The 21,861-nt window shown below is 43.2% G+C and overlaps 1 protein-coding gene across 1 annotated transcript in view; it reads left to right on the top strand.

The window, feature by feature from the left end:
• The window catches only part of LOC134934147 (uncharacterized), an 86,140-nt gene that overhangs the window by 8,916 nt on the left and 55,363 nt on the right, over window positions 1-21,861 (top strand). The window contains exon 2 of the mRNA XM_063929646.1: window positions 16,324-16,433. Within this exon, the coding sequence (XP_063785716.1) occupies window positions 16,324-16,433 (110 nt within the window). The remainder of the gene's footprint in view (window positions 1-16,323; window positions 16,434-21,861) is intronic.

A 21,861-nucleotide genomic window follows, 5' to 3' on the forward strand; every position in this document is an offset into this window, starting at 1 on the left:
CCCGCCGCAAGAACAGCAGCGGCGGCACCAGTAGCAGCATCTCGCAAACGCCAACTCTTTCCTAGGCAGGCTACGCTTTGTATCACCGGTTTCCAGAATACGCACACAGCTGAAAACCTCTTACGGCAACTGAGGAAGATCATCGCGGAATGGCTTACCCCAATTGGACTCTCCTGTGGATTTGTGGCATCGGACAACGCCAGCAATATTGTGTGTGCATTAAATCTGGGCAAATTCCAGCACGTCCTATGTTTTGCACATACCTTGAATTTGGTGGTGCAGAATTTTTTAAAAAACGACAGGGGCGTGCAAGAGATGCTGTCGGTGGCCAGAAGAATTGCGGGACACTTTCGGCGTACAGGCACCACGTACAGAAGACTGGAGCAACACCAAAAACGCCTGAACCTGCCCTGCCATCATCTGAAGCAAGAAGTGGTAACGAGGTGGAATTCAACCCTATATATGCTTCAGAGGTTGGAGGAGCAGCAAAAGGCCATTCAAGCCTATACAATTCAGCACGATATAGGAGGTGGAATGCACCTGTCTCAAGCGCAGTGGAGAATGATTTCAACGTTGTGCAAGGTTCTGCTGCCCTTTGAACTTGCCACACGTGAAGTCAGTTCAGACACTGCCAGCCTGAGTCAGGTCATTCCCCTCATCAGGCTTTTGCAGAAGAAGCTGGAGACATTGAAGGAGGAGCTAACACGGAGCGATTCCGCTAGGCATGTGGGACTTGTGGATGGAGCCCTTAATTCGCTTAACAAGGATTCACGGGTGGTCAATCTGTTGAAATCAGAGCACTACATTTTGGCCACCGTGCTCGATCCTAGATTTAAAGCCTACCTTGGATCTCTCTTTCCGGCAGACACAAGTCTGCTGGGGTTCAAAGACCTGCTGGTGACAAAATTGTCAAGTCAAGCGGAACGCGACCTGTCAACATCTCCTCCTTCACATTCTCCCGCAACTGGGGGTGCGAGGAAAAGGCTCAGAATTCCGAGCCCACCCGCTGGCGGTGATGCAGGGCAGTCTGGAGCGACTGCTGATGCTGACATCTGGTCCGGACTGAAGGACCTGTCAACGATTACGGACATGTCGTCTACTGTCACTGCATATGATTCTCTCCCCATTGAAAGAATGGTGGAGGATTATATGAGTGACCGCATCCAAGTAGGCACGTCACACAGTCCGTACTTATACTGGCAGGAAAAAGAGGCAATTTGGAGGCCCTTGCACAAACTGGCTTTATTCTACCTAAGTTGCCCTCCCACAAGTGTGTACTCCGAAAGAGTGTTTAGTGCCGCCGCTCACCTTGTCAGCAATCGGCGTACGAGGTTACTTCCAGAAAATGTGGAGAAGATGATGTTCATTAAAATGAATTATAATCAATTCCTCCGTGGAGACATTGACCAGCAGCAATTGCCTCCACAAAGTACACAGGGAGCTGAGATGGTGGATTCCAGTGGGGACGAATTGATAATCTGTGAGGAGGGGGATGTACACGGTGATATATCGGAGGATGATGATGAGGTGGACATCTTGCCTCTGTAGAGCCAGTTTGTGCAAGGAGAGATTAATTGCTTCTTTTTCGGTGGGGGTCCAAACCAACCTGTCATTTCAGTCACAGTCGTGTGGCAGACCCTGTCACTGAAATGATGGGTTGGTTAAAGTGTGCATGTCCTGTTTATACAACATAAGGGTGGGTGGGAGGGCCCAAGTACAATTCCATCTTACACCTCTTTTTTCTTTAATTTTTCTTTGCGTCATGTGCAGTTTGGGGAGTGTTTTTTGGAAGGGCCATCCTGCGTGACACTGCAGTGCCACTCCTAGATGGGCCCGGTGTTTGTGTCGGCCACTAGGGTCGCTTATCTTACTCACACAGCTACCTCATTGCGCCTCTTTTTTTCTTTGCGTCATGTGCTGTTTGGGGAGTGTTTTTTGGAAGGGCCATCCTGCGTGACACTGCAGTGACACTCCTAGATGGGCCCGGTGTTTGTGTCGGCCACTAGGGTCGCTTATCTTACTCACACAGCTACCTCATTGTGCCTCTTTTTTTCTTTGCGTCATGTGCTGTTTGGGGAGTGTTTTTTGGAAGGGCCATCCTGCGTGACACTGCAGTGCCACTCCTAGATGGGCCCGGTGTTTGTGTCGGCCACTAGGGTCGCTTATCTTACTCACACAGCTACCTCATTGCGCCTCTTTTTTTCTTTGCGTCATGTGCTGTTTGGGGAGTGTTTTTTGGAAGGGCCATCCTGCGTGACACTGCAGTGCCACTCCTAGATGGGCCCGGTGTTTGTGTCGGCCACTAGGGTCGCTTATCTTACTCACACAGCTACCTCATTGCGCCTCTTTTTTTCTTTGCGTCATGTGCTGTTTGGGGAGTGTTTTTTGGAAGGGCCATCCTGCGTGACACTGCAGTGCCACTCCTAGATGGGCCAGGTGTTTGTGTCGGCCACTAGGGTTGCTTATCTTACTCACACAGCTACCTCATTGCGCCTCTTTTTTTCTTTGCGTCATGTGCTGTTTGGGGAGTGTTTTTTGGAAGGGCCATCCTGCGTGACACTGCAGTGCCACTCCTAGATGGGCCCGGTGTTTGTGTCGGCCACTAGGGTCGCTTATCTTACTCACACAGCTACCTCGGTGCAAATTTTAGGACTAAAAATAATATTGTGAGGTGTGAGGTATTCAGAATAGACTGAAAATGAGTGGAAATTATGGTTTTTGAGGTTAATAATACTTTGGGATCAAAATAACCCCCAAATTCTATAATTTAAGCTGTTTTTTAGGGTTTTTTGAAAAAAACACCCGAATCCAAAACACACCCGAATCCGACAAAAAAAATTCGGTGAGGTTTTGCCAAAACGCGGTCGAACCCAAAACACGGCCGCGGAACCGAACCCAAAACCAAAACACAAAACCCGAAAAATTTCAAGTGCACATCTCTACTTTAAAGGTGCCTCCTTAATTGCCAGAGTAATTCTCTTGTAAAGGCAGAATAATGAATATATATATATATATATATATATATATATATATACCTGTATATAGTCAATTATGTTCGGCAGCTACAGCTTCCTTGCACAAAGTTCAGCCTGCCGGGTGCCCTCCGTTACGGTTTAACATATATTGCAGATGTTCGGTGGCACTCACGGTCAAATAAAAAGTCGAAGATCAAAAGATGCTTTCTACGTTTCGATTTTAGTGCAAAATTGTCATCAGGAGCATCATGTTCCTGATGACGATTTTGCACTAAAATCGAAACATAGAAAACATCTTTTGATCTTTGACTATTTATTTGACCGTGAGTGCCACCGACCATCTGCAATATATATATATATATATATATATATAACAACAATGGTGTTCGGCACTCCATTAACCATAGAAAACTGTTGCGGGTGCCCTCACAAGTGCAATCTGAATCCTCACACTTACATTTGTAGACCAGGGTGCGGCACTCCGTCAAATAATTCAATGCAGTCAGTTTGATAGAAAATCAACGTTTCAATGTTAATACATTTTCGTCAGGATTACAAATAGAATAAGAAAATACATACCTTAAATAGTAACACCCGTGCTCATAACGCGGCTGTCGGCGGGCTCTCCGCCCCGGACCGCCGCTTTGAAGTGACGTCATTACGCGATTAGCGTGTGGCGTCAGTGCGTACCCATCACCATAGCAACCAGTTAAACAGGAACTGCCAAAGAAAGCAACATATTCCAAATGTCGTCTTATAGCAATGTATAACGATTGCCTCAAAAAGTGTGTATCCAACCTTAAAAATAAATCACTTATTTCTAACAGACTAATATCCAGTCTAGTAGTTTGCACCCTTATTACCTCATGGATCAATAAAAGATTATTTCATTTCGCAGTGTGGTCCCAATGATAAATATGGGTAACAACTGTCATACTAGTACAATCAAATCTAAACAGGGTATAGAGGGTGGTATAAGTAACATATCTTAGTCCCCAAGGATATCTTTATGGCTAATTAGCCAAAACATGAAAAAGATAGATGTTCATTAAGACCCTTAGGGCTGATAACATCTAATCGATGTATCCAACGAGTCTCACACCTCAGTAGTTGTAAATTACGATCTCCACCCCTTCTTGACTGTGGGATGTGATCGATCATTCTATATTTAAGATTTGGCAGCCCATGACCCTTCTCAGCAAAATGGCGTGCCACGGGTTGTTCACTAGTGCCACTAGAAATAGCAAGCCTTATGGAGTGGCGGTGAGCTGCCATCCTCTCCTTAAATTTACATTGGGTCTTTCCTATGTAGGAGAGGCCACAGGGGCAGATAATTTGGTAAACCACGTGTGTGCTGTTACAATCTAAATGGTGTCTAATCTGATATATCTTTCCTGAATGTGGGTGATTAAATTTATCCCCCTGTATTAAATAATTACAGGTGGTGCACCCACATTTAAAACATCCCCATCTTCTATTAGACAAAAAATGTTGTTGTCTTACTGGTCCTAAATCAGATATATCAGTGCGGACTAATAGATCCCTGAGGTTTTGTCCCCTGGTATAACAGGGCATAATTCTGCTTTCAGTTAAATTTAAAGTCTCGTCACTTTTAATCATTGGCCATAATTTCTTAACTGTTGTAGTGATCTCATCAGATAAGCAGTTAAATCGATTAACAAATGGTAATGTATGCGTTAGGGACTTACGTGGCTTCTTTCTCAGTAAGTCCGCCCTGTTTAAGGACATCACTTTATGTTTTGAGGACATTAATAATTTATAATCATATCCTCTATTCATAAACTTATTGATGAGTTTATCAATTTGTATATCCGCTACATCAATATTGTCATTAATACGGCGTAATCTGATCATTTGTGAAAAGGGGAGGCCCATTTTCAATTTCCTAGGATGACCACTATTCATGTGTAATAATGTGTTACGATCAGTTTCTTTAGTGTATACTCAGTAGTACCAATACCGTGTGAACTAATTGAAATAGTCACATCCAAAAAATTAAGCTGTTTCTGACTCATATTGACCGCTAGTTTTACTGGATTATCAGATGTATTATGTGTCTGAATTAACTGTAAAAACTCATCTTTGGTGCCTTGCCATATGATGAACACATCATCTATAAATCGGGTATACATCAGGATTTTTGACTTAATGTAATCATCTGTAAAGAAAATATCCTCCTCCACCTCAAACATAAAACAATTAGTATATGCCGGGGCCATAGAAGACCCCATCGCACACCCAGTGCACTGTAAATAATATGAACCGTCAAATAAAAAATAATTTTTTGTCAAAACAAATTCCAATAACTGCAGCAAAAATTGTATATATGAGGCTGAAAGGTGGTTTTCTTTCATTAATAGATTTCTAACTGCTGTGATACCAAGACTATGTGGAATCACCGTATAAAGGCTGGCTACATCAATGCTAATGAGCCAGACTCCTGTCGGTAATGTACCCACGGTTGATAATTTATTGAGAAACATGGTAGTGTCCAAAAGAAAGTTCTTGTGTTTCTGTACTAAAGGTTGCAGTATAGAGTCCAGAAAAACTGCCGATGGTTGTGAAAGTGATCCCCTAGCCGATATTATGGGCCGGCCCGGAGGGGGGTTAATCCCTTTATGCACTTTAGGTACCGTATATAGGACTGGGATCAGTGGATGTTCTGGTATTAACAGATCGTAAATGTCCTCTTGCAGAATATGCATGTCCTTAGCCATAAGTATGCAATCACGTAATTCTCTTTTAAAAGTCTCCGTGGGGTCACCTCTGAGTTTGATGTAGGTGTTGTTATCACTCAATTGGCGCATAATTTCTGCTTTATAGTCAGAAAGGTCCTGGAGGACAATCCCTCCTCCTTTATCCGCCGGTCTTATAATCAGGTTTTTATTAGAAGATAAAGATTTTATGGCTTCCCTTTCCAAAGGGGAAAGATTAGGATGTATCCGATTGTGATTTTTATTAATAATTTTGACTTCATGTTCCAAAGATCTGATGAATGTCTTAATGGAGGCATTATTGGATATGGGGTCAAATGTTGATTTGCTTTTAAATTGCTTCATCTGATTTGGAATGTGTTGTTCCTTAGGTGGTATAGAGTCTTTCCTTCCAAAAAATTCTTTTAATTTAAGTTGTCGCTGGAAGCGGTGTTTATCCACCTGCCATTGCAAATCATCAAAGCCCACTGTTGGTATAAACGTTAAGCCTTTTTGAAGGAGACTATTTTCAGCATTGGTGAGCTCATATGAAGATAAATTAAAAATTATCATCTCCTCGCTGTCGTTGGTACCTTGTTGCCCCGTCCTTTTCCTCCTGTTTTGTCCGCCCCTTCTTGATGGTCTTGGTCTCCTGTAGTATTCTTGCCTCTTCTGGTCGTAACTCCTAAAGGGGGTAAAGGTGCTTTTCTACGTCTGCGTGAACGTCCTTCGGATTCACTCGCTGTGCTACCCTGGTCTTGTGAGAATTCAGTATCAAATCGTGTTTGAGGGTGTTTTCTTCTGAAAAATGGTGTCCTGTTGTCATTTGATCTTCCCCCATGTAACCATTGGTATACTTTATGATGTTCATAATCAGCTTCGACTTTGATCAATTTTTCTCTCTTGAATTTGATCAATTCACGTTTGTGAGTCGCTATCTGATTATTTAATTTATTGATCCAGTCATTATCCTTATCTGTTACCAGAATCGGTAAATGAATTTGTTCAAAGGCTTCAATTTTGGTCTTTATTGCCGCCATTTCTTTATTAGACTGGTCAATTACCAACAGTAATAAATCATATGAGCATTTGTTAAGTATTCCGATCCACTTTTTACAAAAGCTCGGATCGTTTCTGCCAATTGTCGGGCAGTTTTTAATTCTAAACCCTCTCGGGATTTTCTTAGATCTAAAGTAATCGCTCAGTGAGACAGAATGGCAATAATAATCAACCTCCTTTTTCTTTAACCTGAGTAGGTCACGGAACACAAGGTCAGGGGCTGATGCCTCAGGTGCATCACGCAGGCAATCAGAGTTCAATATGGTTTCAGCTTCTAGGTCAGAGAAACCAAATGTATCTCCCACTGGATACAATAAAGGGTTAAACGGTAATTCATCTATCAGTGGTTCCGCCATATCAAAAAATAAGTGAAAAAAAGGTTAGGTTCAGACACTTAAGCAGGCAAATATGCTTTTGACACTGTATATAATAGAATGACCAATTATGGTCAACGTGCAGTTCCTGAATAAATTGGTTTCAACAGTGTGTCATTAGTATTGAAACCAAAACAGAGCCTGATGTATTACGTTTTCAAGATAAATCTTTTAAGACGTTGGAATTGAGGGTGCCAGAACAGGGAATATCGTTCAGATAACCAGTCCTCCGTATTCCTCATACAACAACAATGGTGTTCGGCACTCCATTAACCATAGAAAACTGTTGCGGGTGCCCTCACACGTGCAATCTGAATCCTCACACTTACATTTGTAGACCAGGGTGCGGCACTCCGTCAAATAATTCAATGCAGTCAGTTTGATAGAAAATCAACGTTTCAATGTTAATACATTTTCGTCAGGATTACAAATAGAATAAGAAAATACATACCTTAAATAGTAACACCCGTGCTCATAACGCGGCTGTCGGCGGGCTCTCCGCCCCGGACCGCCGCTTTGAAGTGACGTCATTACGCGATTAGCGTGTGGCGTCAGTGCGTACCCATCACCATAGCATACATTGCTATAAGACGACATTTGGAATATGTTGCTTTCTTTGGCAGTTCCTGTTTAACTGGTTGCTATGGTGATGGGTACGCACTGACGCCACACGCTAATCGCGTAATGACGTCACTTCAAAGCGGCGGTCCGGGGCGGAGAGCCCGCCGACAGCCGCGTTATGAGCACGGGTGTTACTATTTAAGGTATGTATTTTCTTATTCTATTTGTAATCCTGACGAAAATGTATTAACATTGAAACGTTGATTTTCTATCAAACTGACTGCATTGAATTATTTGACGGAGTGCCGCACCCTGGTCTACAAATGTAAGTGTGAGGATTCAGATTGCACTTGTGAGGGCACCCGCAACAGTTTTCTATGGTTAATGGAGTGCCGAACACCATTGTTGTTGTATGAGGAATACGGAGGACTGGTTATCTGAACGATATTCCCTGTTCTGGCACCCTCAATTCCAACGTCTTAAAAGATTTATCTTGAAAACGTAATACATCAGGCTCTGTTTTGGTTTCAATACTAATGACACACTGTTGAAACCAATTTATTCAGGAACTGCACGTTGACCATAATTGGTCATTCTATTATATACAGTGTCAAAAGCATATTTGCCTGCTTAAGTGTCTGAACCTAACCTTTTTTTCACTTATTTTTTGATATGGCGGAACCACTGATAGATGAATTACCGTTTAACCCTTTATTGTATCCAGTGGGAGATACATTTGGTTTCTCTGACCTAGAAGCTGAAACCATATTGAACTCTGATTGCCTGCGTGATGCACCTGAGGCATCAGCCCCTGACCTTGTGTTCCGTGACCTACTCAGGTTAAAGAAAAAGGAGGTTGATTATTATTGCCATTCTGTCTCACTGAGCGATTACTTTAGATCTAAGAAAATCCCGAGAGGGTTTAGAATTAAAAACTGCCCGACAATTGGCAGAAACGATCCGAGCTTTTGTAAAAAGTGGATCGGAATACTTAACAAATGCTCATATGATTTATTACTGTTGGTAATTGACCAGTCTAATAAAGAAATGGCGGCAATAAAGACCAAAATTGAAGCCTTTGAACAAATTCATTTACCGATTCTGGTAACAGATAAGGATAATGACTGGATCAATAAATTAAATAATCAGATAGCGACTCACAAACGTGAATTGATCAAATTCAAGAGAGAAAAATTGATCAAAGTCGAAGCTGATTATGAACATCATAAAGTATACCAATGGTTACATGGGGGAAGATCAAATGACAACAGGACACCATTTTTCAGAAGAAAACACCCTCAAACACGATTTGATACTGAATCCTCACAAGACCAGGGTAGCACAGCGAGTGAATCCGAAGGACGTTCACGCAGACGTAGAAAAGCACCTTTACCCCCTTTAGGAGTTACGACCAGAAGAGGCAAGAATACTACAGGAGACCAAGACCATCAAGAAGGGGCGGACAAAACAGGAGGAAAAGGACGGGGCAACAAGGTACCAACGACAGCGAGGAGATGATAATTTTTAATTTATCTTCATATGAGCTCACCAATGCTGAAAATAGTCTCCTTCAAAAAGGCTTAACGTTTATACCAACAGTGGGCTTTGATGATTTGCAATGGCAGGTGGATAAACACCGCTTCCAGCGACAACTTAAATTAAAAGAATTTTTTGGAAGGAAAGACTCTATACCACCTAAGGAACAACACATTCCAAATCAGATGAAGCAATTTAAAAGCAAATCAACATTTGACCCCATATCCAATAATGCCTCCATTAAGACATTCATCAGATCTTTGGGACATGAAGTCAAAATTATTAATAAAAATCACAATCGGATACATCCTAATCTTTCCCCTTTGGAAAGGGAAGCCATAAAATCTTTATCTTCTAATAAAAACCTGATTATAAGACCGGCGGATAAAGGAGGAGGGATTGTCCTCCAGGACCTTTCTGACTATAAAGCAGAAATTATGCGCCAATTGAGTGATAACAACACCTACATCAAACTCAGAGGTGACCCCACGGAGACTTTTAAAAGAGAATTACGTGATTGCATACTTATGGCTAAGGACATGCATATTCTGCAAGAGGACATTTACGATCTGTTAATACCAGAACATCCACTGATCCCAGTCCTATATACGGTACCTAAAGTGCATAAAGGGATTAACCCCCCTCCGGGCCGGCCCATAATATCGGCTAGGGGATCACTTTCACAACCATCGGCAGTTTTTCTGGACTCTATACTGCAACCTTTAGTACAGAAACACAAGAACTTTCTTTTGGACACTACCATGTTTCTCAATAAATTATCAACCGTGGGTACATTACCGACAGGAGTCTGGCTCATTAGCATTGATGTAGCCAGCCTTTATACGGTGATTCCACATAGTCTTGGTATCACAGCAGTTAGAAATCTATTAATGAAAGAAAACCACCTTTCAGCCTCATATATACAATTTTTGCTGCAGTTATTGGAATTTGTTTTGACAAAAAATTATTTTTTATTTGACGGTTCATATTATTTACAGTGCACTGGGTGTGCGATGGGGTCTTCTATGGCCCCGGCATATGCTAATTGTTTTATGTTTGAGGTGGAGGAGGATATTTTCTTTACAGATGATTACATTAAGTCAAAAATCCTGATGTATACCCGATTTATAGATGATGTGTTCATCATATGGCAAGGCACCAAAGATGAGTTTTTACAGTTAATTCAGACACATAATACATCTGATAATCCAGTAAAACTAGCGGTCAATATGAGTCAGAAACAGCTTAATTTTTTGGATGTGACTATTTCAATTAGTTCACACGGTATTGGTACTACTGAGTATACACTAAAGAAACTGATCGTAACACATTATTACACATGAATAGTGGTCATCCTAGGAAATTGAAAATGGGCCTCCCCTTTTCACAAATGATCAGATTACGCCGTATTAATGACAATATTGATGTAGCGGATATACAAATTGATAAACTCATCAATAAGTTTATGAATAGAGGATATGATTATAAATTATTAATGTCCTCAAAACATAAAGTGATGTCCTTAAACAGGGCGGACTTACTGAGAAAGAAGCCACGTAAGTCCCTAACGCATACATTACCATTTGTTAATCGATTTAACTGCTTATCTGATGAGATCACTACAACAGTTAAGAAATTATGGCCAATGATTAAAAGTGACGAGACTTTAAATTTAACTGAAAGCAGAATTATGCCCTGTTATACCAGGGGACAAAACCTCAGGGATCTATTAGTCCGCACTGATATATCTGATTTAGGACCAGTAAGACAACAACATTTTTTGTCTAATAGAAGATGGGGATGTTTTAAATGTGGGTGCACCACCTGTAATTATTTAATACAGGGGGATAAATTTAATCACCCACATTCAGGAAAGATATATCAGATTAGACACCATTTAGATTGTAACAGCACACACGTGGTTTACCAAATTATCTGCCCCTGTGGCCTCTCCTACATAGGAAAGACCCAATGTAAATTTAAGGAGAGGATGGCAGCTCACCGCCACTCCATAAGGCTTGCTATTTCTAGTGGCACTAGTGAACAACCCGTGGCACGCCATTTTGCTGAGAAGGGTCATGGGCTGCCAAATCTTAAATATAGAATGATCGATCACATCCCACAGTCAAGAAGGGGTGGAGATCGTAATTTACAACTACTGAGGTGTGAGACTCGTTGGATACATCGATTAGATGTTATCAGCCCTAAGGGTCTTAATGAACATCTATCTTTTTCATGTTTTGGCTAATTAGCCATAAAGATATCCTTGGGGACTAAGATATGTTACTTATACCACCCTCTATACCCTGTTTAGATTTGATTGTACTAGTATGACAGTTGTTACCCATATTTATCATTGGGACCACACTGCGAAATGAAATAATCTTTTATTGATCCATGAGGTAATAAGGGTGCAAACTACTAGACTGGATATTAGTCTGTTAGAAATAAGTGATTTATTTTTAAGGTTGGATACACACTTTTTGAGGCAATCGTTATACATTGCTATAAGACGACATTTGGAATATGTTGCTTTCTTTGGCAGTTCCTGTTTAACTGGTTGCTATGGTGATGGGTACGCACTGACGCCACACGCTAATCGCGTAATGACGTCACTTCAAAGCGGCGGTCCGGGGCGGAGAGCCCGCCGACAGCCGCGTTATGAGCACGGGTGTTACTATTTAAGGTATGTATTTTCTTATTCTATTTGTAATCCTGACGAAAATGTATTAACATTGAAACGTTGATTTTCTATCAAACTGACTGCATTGAATTATTTGACGGAGTGCCGCACCCTGGTCTACAAATGTAAGTGTGAGGATTCAGATTGCACTTGTGAGGGCACCCGCAACAGTTTTCTATGGTTAATGGAGTGCCGAACACCATTGTTGTTGTATGAGGAATACGGAGGACTGGTTATCTGAACGATATTCCCTGTTCTGGCACCCTCAATTCCAACGTCTTAAAAGATTTATCTTGAAAACGTAATACATCAGGCTCTGTTTTGGTTTCAATACTAATGACACACTGTTGAAACCAATTTATTCAGGAACTGCACGTTGACCATAATTGGTCATTCTATTATATACAGTGTCAAAAGCATATTTGCCTGCTTAAGTGTCTGAACCTAACCTTTTTTTCACTTATTTTTTGATATGGCGGAACCACTGATAGATGAATTACCGTTTAACCCTTTATTGTATCCAGTGGGAGATACATTTGGTTTCTCTGACCTAGAAGCTGAAACCATATTGAACTCTGATTGCCTGCGTGATGCACCTGAGGCATCAGCCCCTGACCTTGTGTTCCGTGACCTACTCAGGTTAAAGAAAAAGGAGGTTGATTATTATTGCCATTCTGTCTCACTGAGCGATTACTTTAGATCTAAGAAAATCCCGAGAGGGTTTAGAATTAAAAACTGCCCGACAATTGGCAGAAACGATCCGAGCTTTTGTAAAAAGTGGATCGGAATACTTAACAAATGCTCATATGATTTATTACTGTTGGTAATTGACCAGTCTAATAAAGAAATGGCGGCAATAAAGACCAAAATTGAAGCCTTTGAACAAATTCATTTACCGATTCTGGTAACAGATAAGGATAATGACTGGATCAATAAATTAAATAATCAGATAGCGACTCACAAACGTGAATTGATCAAATTCAAGAGAGAAAAATTGATCAAAGTCGAAGCTGATTATGAACATCATAAAGTATACCAATGGTTACATGGGGGAAGATCAAATGACAACAGGACACCATTTTTCAGAAGAAAACACCCTCAAACACGATTTGATACTGAATCCTCACAAGACCAGGGTAGCACAGCGAGTGAATCCGAAGGACGTTCACGCAGACGTAGAAAAGCACCTTTACCCCCTTTAGGAGTTACGACCAGAAGAGGCAAGAATACTACAGGAGACCAAGACCATCAAGAAGGGGCGGACAAAACAGGAGGAAAAGGACGGGGCAACAAGGTACCAACGACAGCGAGGAGATGATAATTTTTAATTTATCTTCATATGAGCTCACCAATGCTGAAAATAGTCTCCTTCAAAAAGGCTTAACGTTTATACCAACAGTGGGCTTTGATGATTTGCAATGGCAGGTGGATAAACACCGCTTCCAGCGACAACTTAAATTAAAAGAATTTTTTGGAAGGAAAGACTCTATACCACCTAAGGAACAACACATTCCAAATCAGATGAAGCAATTTAAAAGCAAATCAACATTTGACCCCATATCCAATAATGCCTCCATTAAGACATTCATCAGATCTTTGGAACATGAAGTCAAAATTATTAATAAAAATCACAATCGGATACATCCTAATCTTTCCCCTTTGGAAAGGGAAGCCATAAAATCTTTATCTTCTAATAAAAACCTGATTATAAGACCGGCGGATAAAGGAGGAGGGATTGTCCTCCAGGACCTTTCTGACTATAAAGCAGAAATTATGCGCCAATTGAGTGATAACAACACCTACATCAAACTCAGAGGTGACCCCACGGAGACTTTTAAAAGAGAATTACGTGATTGCATACTTATGGCTAAGGACATGCATATTCTGCAAGAGGACATTTACGATCTGTTAATACCAGAACATCCACTGATCCCAGTCCTATATACGGTACCTAAAGTGCATAAAGGGATTAACCCCCCTCCGGGCCGGCCCATAATATCGGCTAGGGGATCACTTTCACAACCATCGGCAGTTTTTCTGGACTCTATACTGCAACCTTTAGTACAGAAACACAAGAACTTTCTTTTGGACACTACCATGTTTCTCAATAAATTATCAACCGTGGGTACATTACCGACAGGAGTCTGGCTCATTAGCATTGATGTAGCCAGCCTTTATACGGTGATTCCACATAGTCTTGGTATCACAGCAGTTAGAAATCTATTAATGAAAGAAAACCACCTTTCAGCCTCATATATACAATTTTTGCTGCAGTTATTGGAATTTGTTTTGACAAAAAATTATTTTTTATTTGACGGTTCATATTATTTACAGTGCACTGGGTGTGCGATGGGGTCTTCTATGGCCCCGGCATATGCTAATTGTTTTATGTTTGAGGTGGAGGAGGATATTTTCTTTACAGATGATTACATTAAGTCAAAAATCCTGATGTATACCCGATTTATAGATGATGTGTTCATCATATGGCAAGGCACCAAAGATGAGTTTTTACAGTTAATTCAGACACATAATACATCTGATAATCCAGTAAAACTAGCGGTCAATATGAGTCAGAAACAGCTTAATTTTTTGGATGTGACTATTTCAATTAGTTCACACGGTATTGGTACTACAGTATACACTAAAGAAACTGATCGTAACACATTATTACACATGAATAGTGGTCATCCTAGGAAATTGAAAATGGGCCTCCCCTTTTCACAAATGATCAGATTACGCCGTACTAATGACAATATTGATGTAGCGGATATACAAATTGATAAACTCATCAATAAGTTTATGAATAGAGGATATGATTATAAATTATTAATGTCCTCAAAACATAAAGTGATGTCCTTAAACAGGGCGGACTTACTGAGAAAGAAGCCACGTAAGTCCCTAACGCATACATTACCATTTGTTAATCGATTTAACTGCTTATCTGATGAGATCACTACAACAGTTAAGAAATTATGGCCAATGATTAAAAGTGACGAGACTTTAAATTTAACTGAAAGCAGAATTATGCCCTGTTATACCAGGGGACAAAACCTCAGGGATCTATTAGTCCGCACTGATATATCTGATTTAGGACCAGTAAGACAACAACATTTTTTGTCTAATAGAAGATGGGGATGTTTTAAATGTGGGTGCACCACCTGCAATTATTTAATACAGGGGGATAAATTTAATCACCCACATTCAGGAAAGATATATCAGATTAGACACCATTTAGATTGTAACAGCACACACGTGGTTTACCAAATTATCTGCCCCTGTGGCCTCTCCTACATAGGAAAGACCCAATGTAAATTTAAGGAGAGGATGGCAGCTCACCGCCACTCCATAAGGCTTGCTATTTCTAGTGGCACTAGTGAACAACCCGTGGCACGCCATTTTGCTGAGAAGGGTCATGGGCTGCCAAATCTTAAATATAGAATGATCGATCACATCCCACAGTCAAGAAGGGGTGGAGATCGTAATTTACAACTACTGAGGTGTGAGACTCGTTGGATACATCGATTAGATGTTATCAGCCCTAAGGGTCTTAATGAACATCTATCTTTTTCATGTTTTGGCTAATTAGCCATAAAGATATCCTTGGGGACTAAGATATGTTACTTATACCACCCTCTATACCCTGTTTAGATTTGATTGTACTAGTATGACAGTTGTTACCCATATTTATCATTGGGACCACACTGCGAAATGAAATAATCTTTTATTGATCCATGAGGTAATAAGGGTGCAAACTACTAGACTGGATATTAGTCTGTTAGAAATAAGTGATTTATTTTTAAGGTTGGATACACACTTTTTGAGGCAATCGTTATACATTGCTATAAGACGACATTTGGAATATGTTGCTTTCTTTGGCAGTTCCTGTTTAACTGGTTGCTATGGTGATGGGTACGCACTGACGCCACACGCTAATCGCGTAATGACGTCACTTCAAAGCGGCGGTCCGGGGCGGAGAGCCCGCCGACAGCCGCGTTATGAGCACGGGTGTTACTATTTAAGGTATGTATTTTCTTATTCTATTTGTAATCCTGACGAAAATGTATTAACATTGAAACGTTGATTTTCTATCAAACTGACTGCATTGAATTATTTGACGGAGTGCCGCACCCTGGTCTACATATATATATATATATATATATATATATATATCACAGCCATATAACACTAGCACTTTTGGTTACTCACTCCCTGCTGCCATATCTTCTGAAGCTTCTTCAAACTACTGGTCCTTCCTTTGAATCCTTCTGGGTAGCAGCTCTCCCCTGGTCATGTGACATGTGACAATATGCAGCTGTGGTGCCGAACTTCTTTGAGTTTTGTGCATGTACAAGTTTTTAGACTGTATTTTATATATTTTTTGTTTGTCGCTTACTAATGTATTTCATCGCTATTCTTATTAGGTGGAATCAAAGCAGGGAAATGGTGATGATACCGCGGCAAATGCAATCCGTTTATATTGCTATGACCGAAATGACAATTATAAAGGTTCCGTCCAGTCCACCGAGTCCGGGTGAGTGGAGAGAAGTCTTGAGTTCCAGCTAGGCAGAACTGTCCATTCCAGAGGCTTGTAGAATCCAGGGGCAGGATATATCAAAGTTGAAAAATGTGGTAAAACTGCAGAAAACTTCCATTTTCAAAAGCTTACATCAATACACATGGATCGTCATATATTTCATAAAAAGGGTCCAGACTCCACAGAAGATATCTAAGATGTTCACTGTGGACCGATGTGGACTGTGGTCCTTAAATAATTTTATTTGGCCGTGTGCCTATATGTAGCAAGCTCCAGAAAGTTAAACTTTCCAGAGCATATGGATGATAGACAATGCCATCTACAGATGACACTATAGATGACACCTATATGACACCTATGGAAGCCCATCTCACTGACTATTTAACATGCGCATGTTGAAGGTGGAGTTCGCTATTGTGCAGACTCCATATTGTCCCTCCAGGGAAGCTTCATTCACTGTAGCAAGATGGTTGCTGAGACTCCTACTCACCATGTGTAGGACTATCTTGTATTTTATGTGGAAGCACCACAGAGGGAGACAGTAGTCTTCCATTTAACTCTAGGGTGACCTGTGTTTACTTGTGAACCACAACGTTTTCCACCACTACCTTCTACCTACATACACTCACCGGCTGGTGAGATGTATAACACCCCCACTCCATTCTAGCTCCGTCCCATCAACCAGTGTGTATAACAGTGAGTACGACTGTACCTGCTTTAACGTAAATTAAACAACTCTACTGGTTAAGTACCTGGGCTGATAGTAGTTGTGAGGTATCTGTTAGTGTGTACTGAAACTCTGCCACATCATCAGACCTGCACACATATATTTCCAATAGGTTATGGGGCAAGCACTGAAGTGCAGAAAACACAAGTCCCAAGTTACTAGAATGTACAGAGCAGCACACAGACACCATCTTGAGCACATGTACGGCACAGACTGCCATAGAACACTGGGGGTCATTCCGAGTTGATCGCTCGCTAGCTACTTTTAGCAGCCGTGCAAACGCATAGTCGCCGCCCACGGGGGACTGAATTTCCGCTTTGCAAGTGTGCGAATGCCTTTGCAGCCGAACGCGGCAAAAACATTTTGTGCAGTTTCTGAGTAGCTCTGGACTTATTCAGCCCTTGCGATCACTTCAGTCTTTTTGGTGCCGGAATTGACGTCAGACACCCGCCCTGCAAATGCTTGGACACGCCTGCGTTTTTCCAACCACTCCCTGAAAACAGTCAATTGCCACCCATAAATGCCTTCTTCCTGTCAATCTCCTTGCGATCGGCTGTGCGAATGGATTCTTCGTTAAATCCATCACACAGCAATGATCAACTTCGTACCCATACGACACGTCTGCGCATTGCGGTGCATACGCATGTGCAGTTTTGCCATTTTTTTACCTGATCGCTGCGCTGCGAAAAAATCAGCAGCAAGCGATCAACTCAGAATGAAATTACTGAATGGACCCTGGACCCCCGTGGGCCCATGAGTGGACCCTGGACCCCCGTGGGCCCATGTGCACTGCACACACTGCACCCATTATAAATACTAGAGATGTGCACTTGAAATTTTTCGGGTTTTGTGTTTTGGTTTTGGGTTCGGTTCCGCGGCCGTGTTTTGGGTTCGACCGCGTTTTGGCAAAACCTCACCGAATTTTTTTTGTCGGATTCGGGTGTGTTTTGGATTCGGGTGTTTTTTTTTAAAAAACACTAAAAAACAGCTTAAATCATAGAATTTGGGGGTCATTTTAATCCCAAAGTATTATTAACCTCAAAAACCATAATTTCCACTCATTTCCAGTCTATTCTGAATACCTCACACCTCACAATATTATTTTTAGTCCTAAAATTTGCACCTAGGTCGCTGGATGACTAAGCTAAGCGACCCTAGTGGCCGACACAAACACCGTGCCCATCTAGGAGTGGCACTGCAGTGTCACGCAGGATGGCCCTTCCAAAAAACACTCCCCAAACAGCACATGACGCAAAGAAAAAAAGAGGCGCAATGAGGTAGCTGTGTGAGTAAGATAAGCGACCCTAGTGGCCGACACAAACACCGTGCCCATCTAGGAGTGGCACTGCAGTGTCACGCAGGATGGCCCTTCCAAAAAACACTCCCCAAACAGCACATGACGCAAAGAAAAAAAGAGGCGCAATGAGGTAGCTGTGTGAGTAAGATAAGCGACCCTAGTGGCCGACACAAACACCGGGCCCATCTAGGAGTGGCACTGCAGTGTCACGCAGGATGGCCCTTCCAAAAAACCCTCCCCAAACAGCACATGACGCAAAGAAAAAAAGAGGCGCAATGAGGTAGCTGTGTGAGTAAGATAAGCGACCCTAGTGGCCGACACAAACACCGGGCCCATCTAGGAGTGGCACTGCAGTGTCACGCAGGATGGCCCTTCCAAAAAACCCTCCCCAAACAGCACAGGACGCAAAGAAAAAAAGAGGCGCAATGAGGTAGCTGTGTGAGTAAGATAAGCGACCCTAGTGGCCGACACAAACACCGGGCCCATCTAGGAGTGGCACTGCAGTGTCACGCAGGATGGCCCTTCCAAAAAACCCTCCCCAAACAGCACATGACGCAAAGAAAAAAAGAGGCGCAATGAGGTAGCTGTGTGAGTAAGATAAGCGACCCTAGTGGCCAACACAAACACCGGGCCCATCTAGGAGTGGCACTGCAGTGTCACGCAGGATGGCCCTTCCAAAAAACCCTCCCCAAACAGCACATCACGCAAAGAAAAAAAGAGGCGCAATGAGGTAGCTGTGTGAGTAAGATAAGCGACCCTAGTGGCCGACACAAACACCGGGCCCATCTAGGAGTGGCACTGCAGTGTCACGCAGGATGGCCCTTCCAAAAAACCCTCCCCAAACAGCACATGACGCAAAGAAAAAAAGAGGCGCAATGAGGTAGCTGTGTGAGTAAGATAAGCGACCCTAGTGGCCGACACAAACACCGGGCCCATCTAGGAGTGGCACTGCAGTGTCACGCAGGATGGCCCTTCCAAAAAACCCTCCCCAAGCAGCACATGACGCAAAGAAAAAAAGAGGCGCAATGAGGTAGCTGTGTGAGTAAGATAAGCGACCCTAGTGGCCGACACAAACACCGGGCCCATCTAGGAGTGGCACTGCAGTGTCACGCAGGATGGCCCTTCCAAAAAACGCTCCCCAAACAGCACATGACGCAAAAAAAAAGAGGCGCAATGAGGTAGCTGTGTGAGTAAGATAAGCGACCCTAGTGGCCGACACAAACACCGGGCCCATCTAGGAGTGGCACTGCAGTGTCACGCAGGATGGCCCTTCCAAAAAACCCTCCCCAAACAGCACATGGCGCAAAGAAAAAAAGAGGCGCAATGAGGTAGCTGTGTGAGTAAGATAAGCGACCCTAGTGGCCGACACAAACACCGGGCCCATCTAGGAGTGGCACTGCAGTGTCACGCAGGATGGCCCTTCCAAAAAACCCTCCCCAAACAGCACATGACGCAAAGAAAAAAAGAGGCGCAATGAGGTAGCTGTGTGAGTAAGATAAGCGACCCTAGTGGCCGACACAAACACCGGGCCCATCTAGGAGTGGCACTGCAGTGTCACGCAGGATGGCCCTTCCAAAAAACCCTCCCCAAACAGCACATGACGCTAAGAAAAAAAGAGGCGCAATGAGGTAGCTGTGTGAGTAAGATAAGCGACCCTAGTGGCCGACACAAACACCGGGCCCATCTAGGAGTGGCACTGCAGTGTCACGCAGGATGGCCCTTCCAAAAAACCCTCCCCAAACAGCACATGACGCAAAGAAAAAAAGAGGCGCAATGAGGTAGCTGTGTGAGTAAGATAAGCGACCCTAGTGGCCGACAAAAACACCGGGCCCATCTAGGAGTGGCACTGCAGTGTCACGCAGGATGGCCCTTCCAAAAAACCCTCCCCAAACAGCACATGACGCAAAGAAAAAAAGAGGCGCAATGAGGTAGCTGTGTGAGTAAGATAAGCGACCCTAGTGGCCGACACAAACACCGGGCCCATCTAGGAGTGGCACTGCAGTGTCACGCAGGATGGCCCTTCCAAAAAACCCTCCCCAAACAGCACATGACGCAAAGAAAAAAAGAGGCGCAATGAGGTAGCTGTGTGAGTAAGATAAGCGACCCTAGTGGCCGACACAAACACCGGGCCCATCTAGGAGTGGCACTGCAGTGTCACGCAGGATGGCCCTTCCAAAAAACCCTCCCCAAACAGCACATGACGCAAAGAAAAAAAGAGGCGCAATGAGGTAGCTGTGTGAGTAAGATAAGCGACCCTAGTGGCCGACACAAATACCGGGCCCATCTAGGAGTGGCACTGCAGTGTCACTCAGGATGGCCCTTCCAAAAAACCCTCCCCAAACAGCACATGACGCAAAGAAAAAAAGAGGCGCAATGAGGTAGCTGTGTGAGTAAGATAAGCGACCCTAGTGGCCGACACAAACACCGGGCCCATCTAGGAGTGGCACTGCAGTGTCACTCAGGATGGCCCTTCCAAAAAACCCTCCCCAAACAGCACATGACGCAAAGAAAAAAAGAGGCGCAATGAGGTAGCTGTGTGAGTAAGATAAGCGACCCTAGTGGCCGACACAAACACCGGGCCCATCTAGGAGTGGCACTGCAGTGTCACGCAGGATGGCCCTTCCAAAAAACCCTCCCCAAACAGCACATGACGCAAAGAAAAAAAGAGGCGCAATGAGGTAGCTGTGTGAGTAAGATAAGCGACCCTAGTGGCCGACACAAACACCGGGCCCATCTAGGAGTGGCACTGCAGTGTCACGCAGGATGGCCCTTCCAAAAAACCCTCCCCAAACAGCACATGACGCAAAGAAAAAAAGAGGCGCAATGAGGTAGCTGTGTGAGTAAGATAAGCGACCCTAGTGGCCGACACAAACACCGGGCCCATCTAGGAGTGGCACTGCAGTGTCACGCAGGATGGCCCTTCCAAAAAACCCTCCCCAAACAGCACATGATGCAAAGAAAAAAAGAGGCGCAATGAGGTAGCTGTGTGAGTAAGATAAGCGACCCTAGTGGCCGACACAAACACTGGGCCCATCTAGGAGTGGCACTGCAGTGTCACGCAGGATGGCCCTTCCAAAAAACCATCCCCAAACAGCACATGACGCAAAGAAAAAAAGAGGCGCAATGAGGTAGCTGTGTGAGTAAGATAAGCGACCCTAGTGGCCGACACAAACACCGGGCCCATCTAGGAGTGGCACTGCAGTGTCACGCAGGATGGCCCTTCCAAAAAACCCTCCCCAAACAGCACATGACGCAAAGAAAAAAAGAGGCGCAATGAGGTAGCTGTGTGAGTAAGATAAGCGACCCTAGTGGCCGACACAAACACCGGGCCCATCTAGGAGTGGCACTGCAGTGTCACGCAGGATGGCCCTTCCAAAAAACCTTCCCCAAACAGCACATGA

This window comes from Pseudophryne corroboree, chromosome 6 (genome assembly GCF_028390025.1).
Source record: "Pseudophryne corroboree isolate aPseCor3 chromosome 6, aPseCor3.hap2, whole genome shotgun sequence".
In the NCBI taxonomy this organism is placed as follows: Eukaryota; Metazoa; Chordata; class Amphibia; order Anura; family Myobatrachidae; genus Pseudophryne; species Pseudophryne corroboree.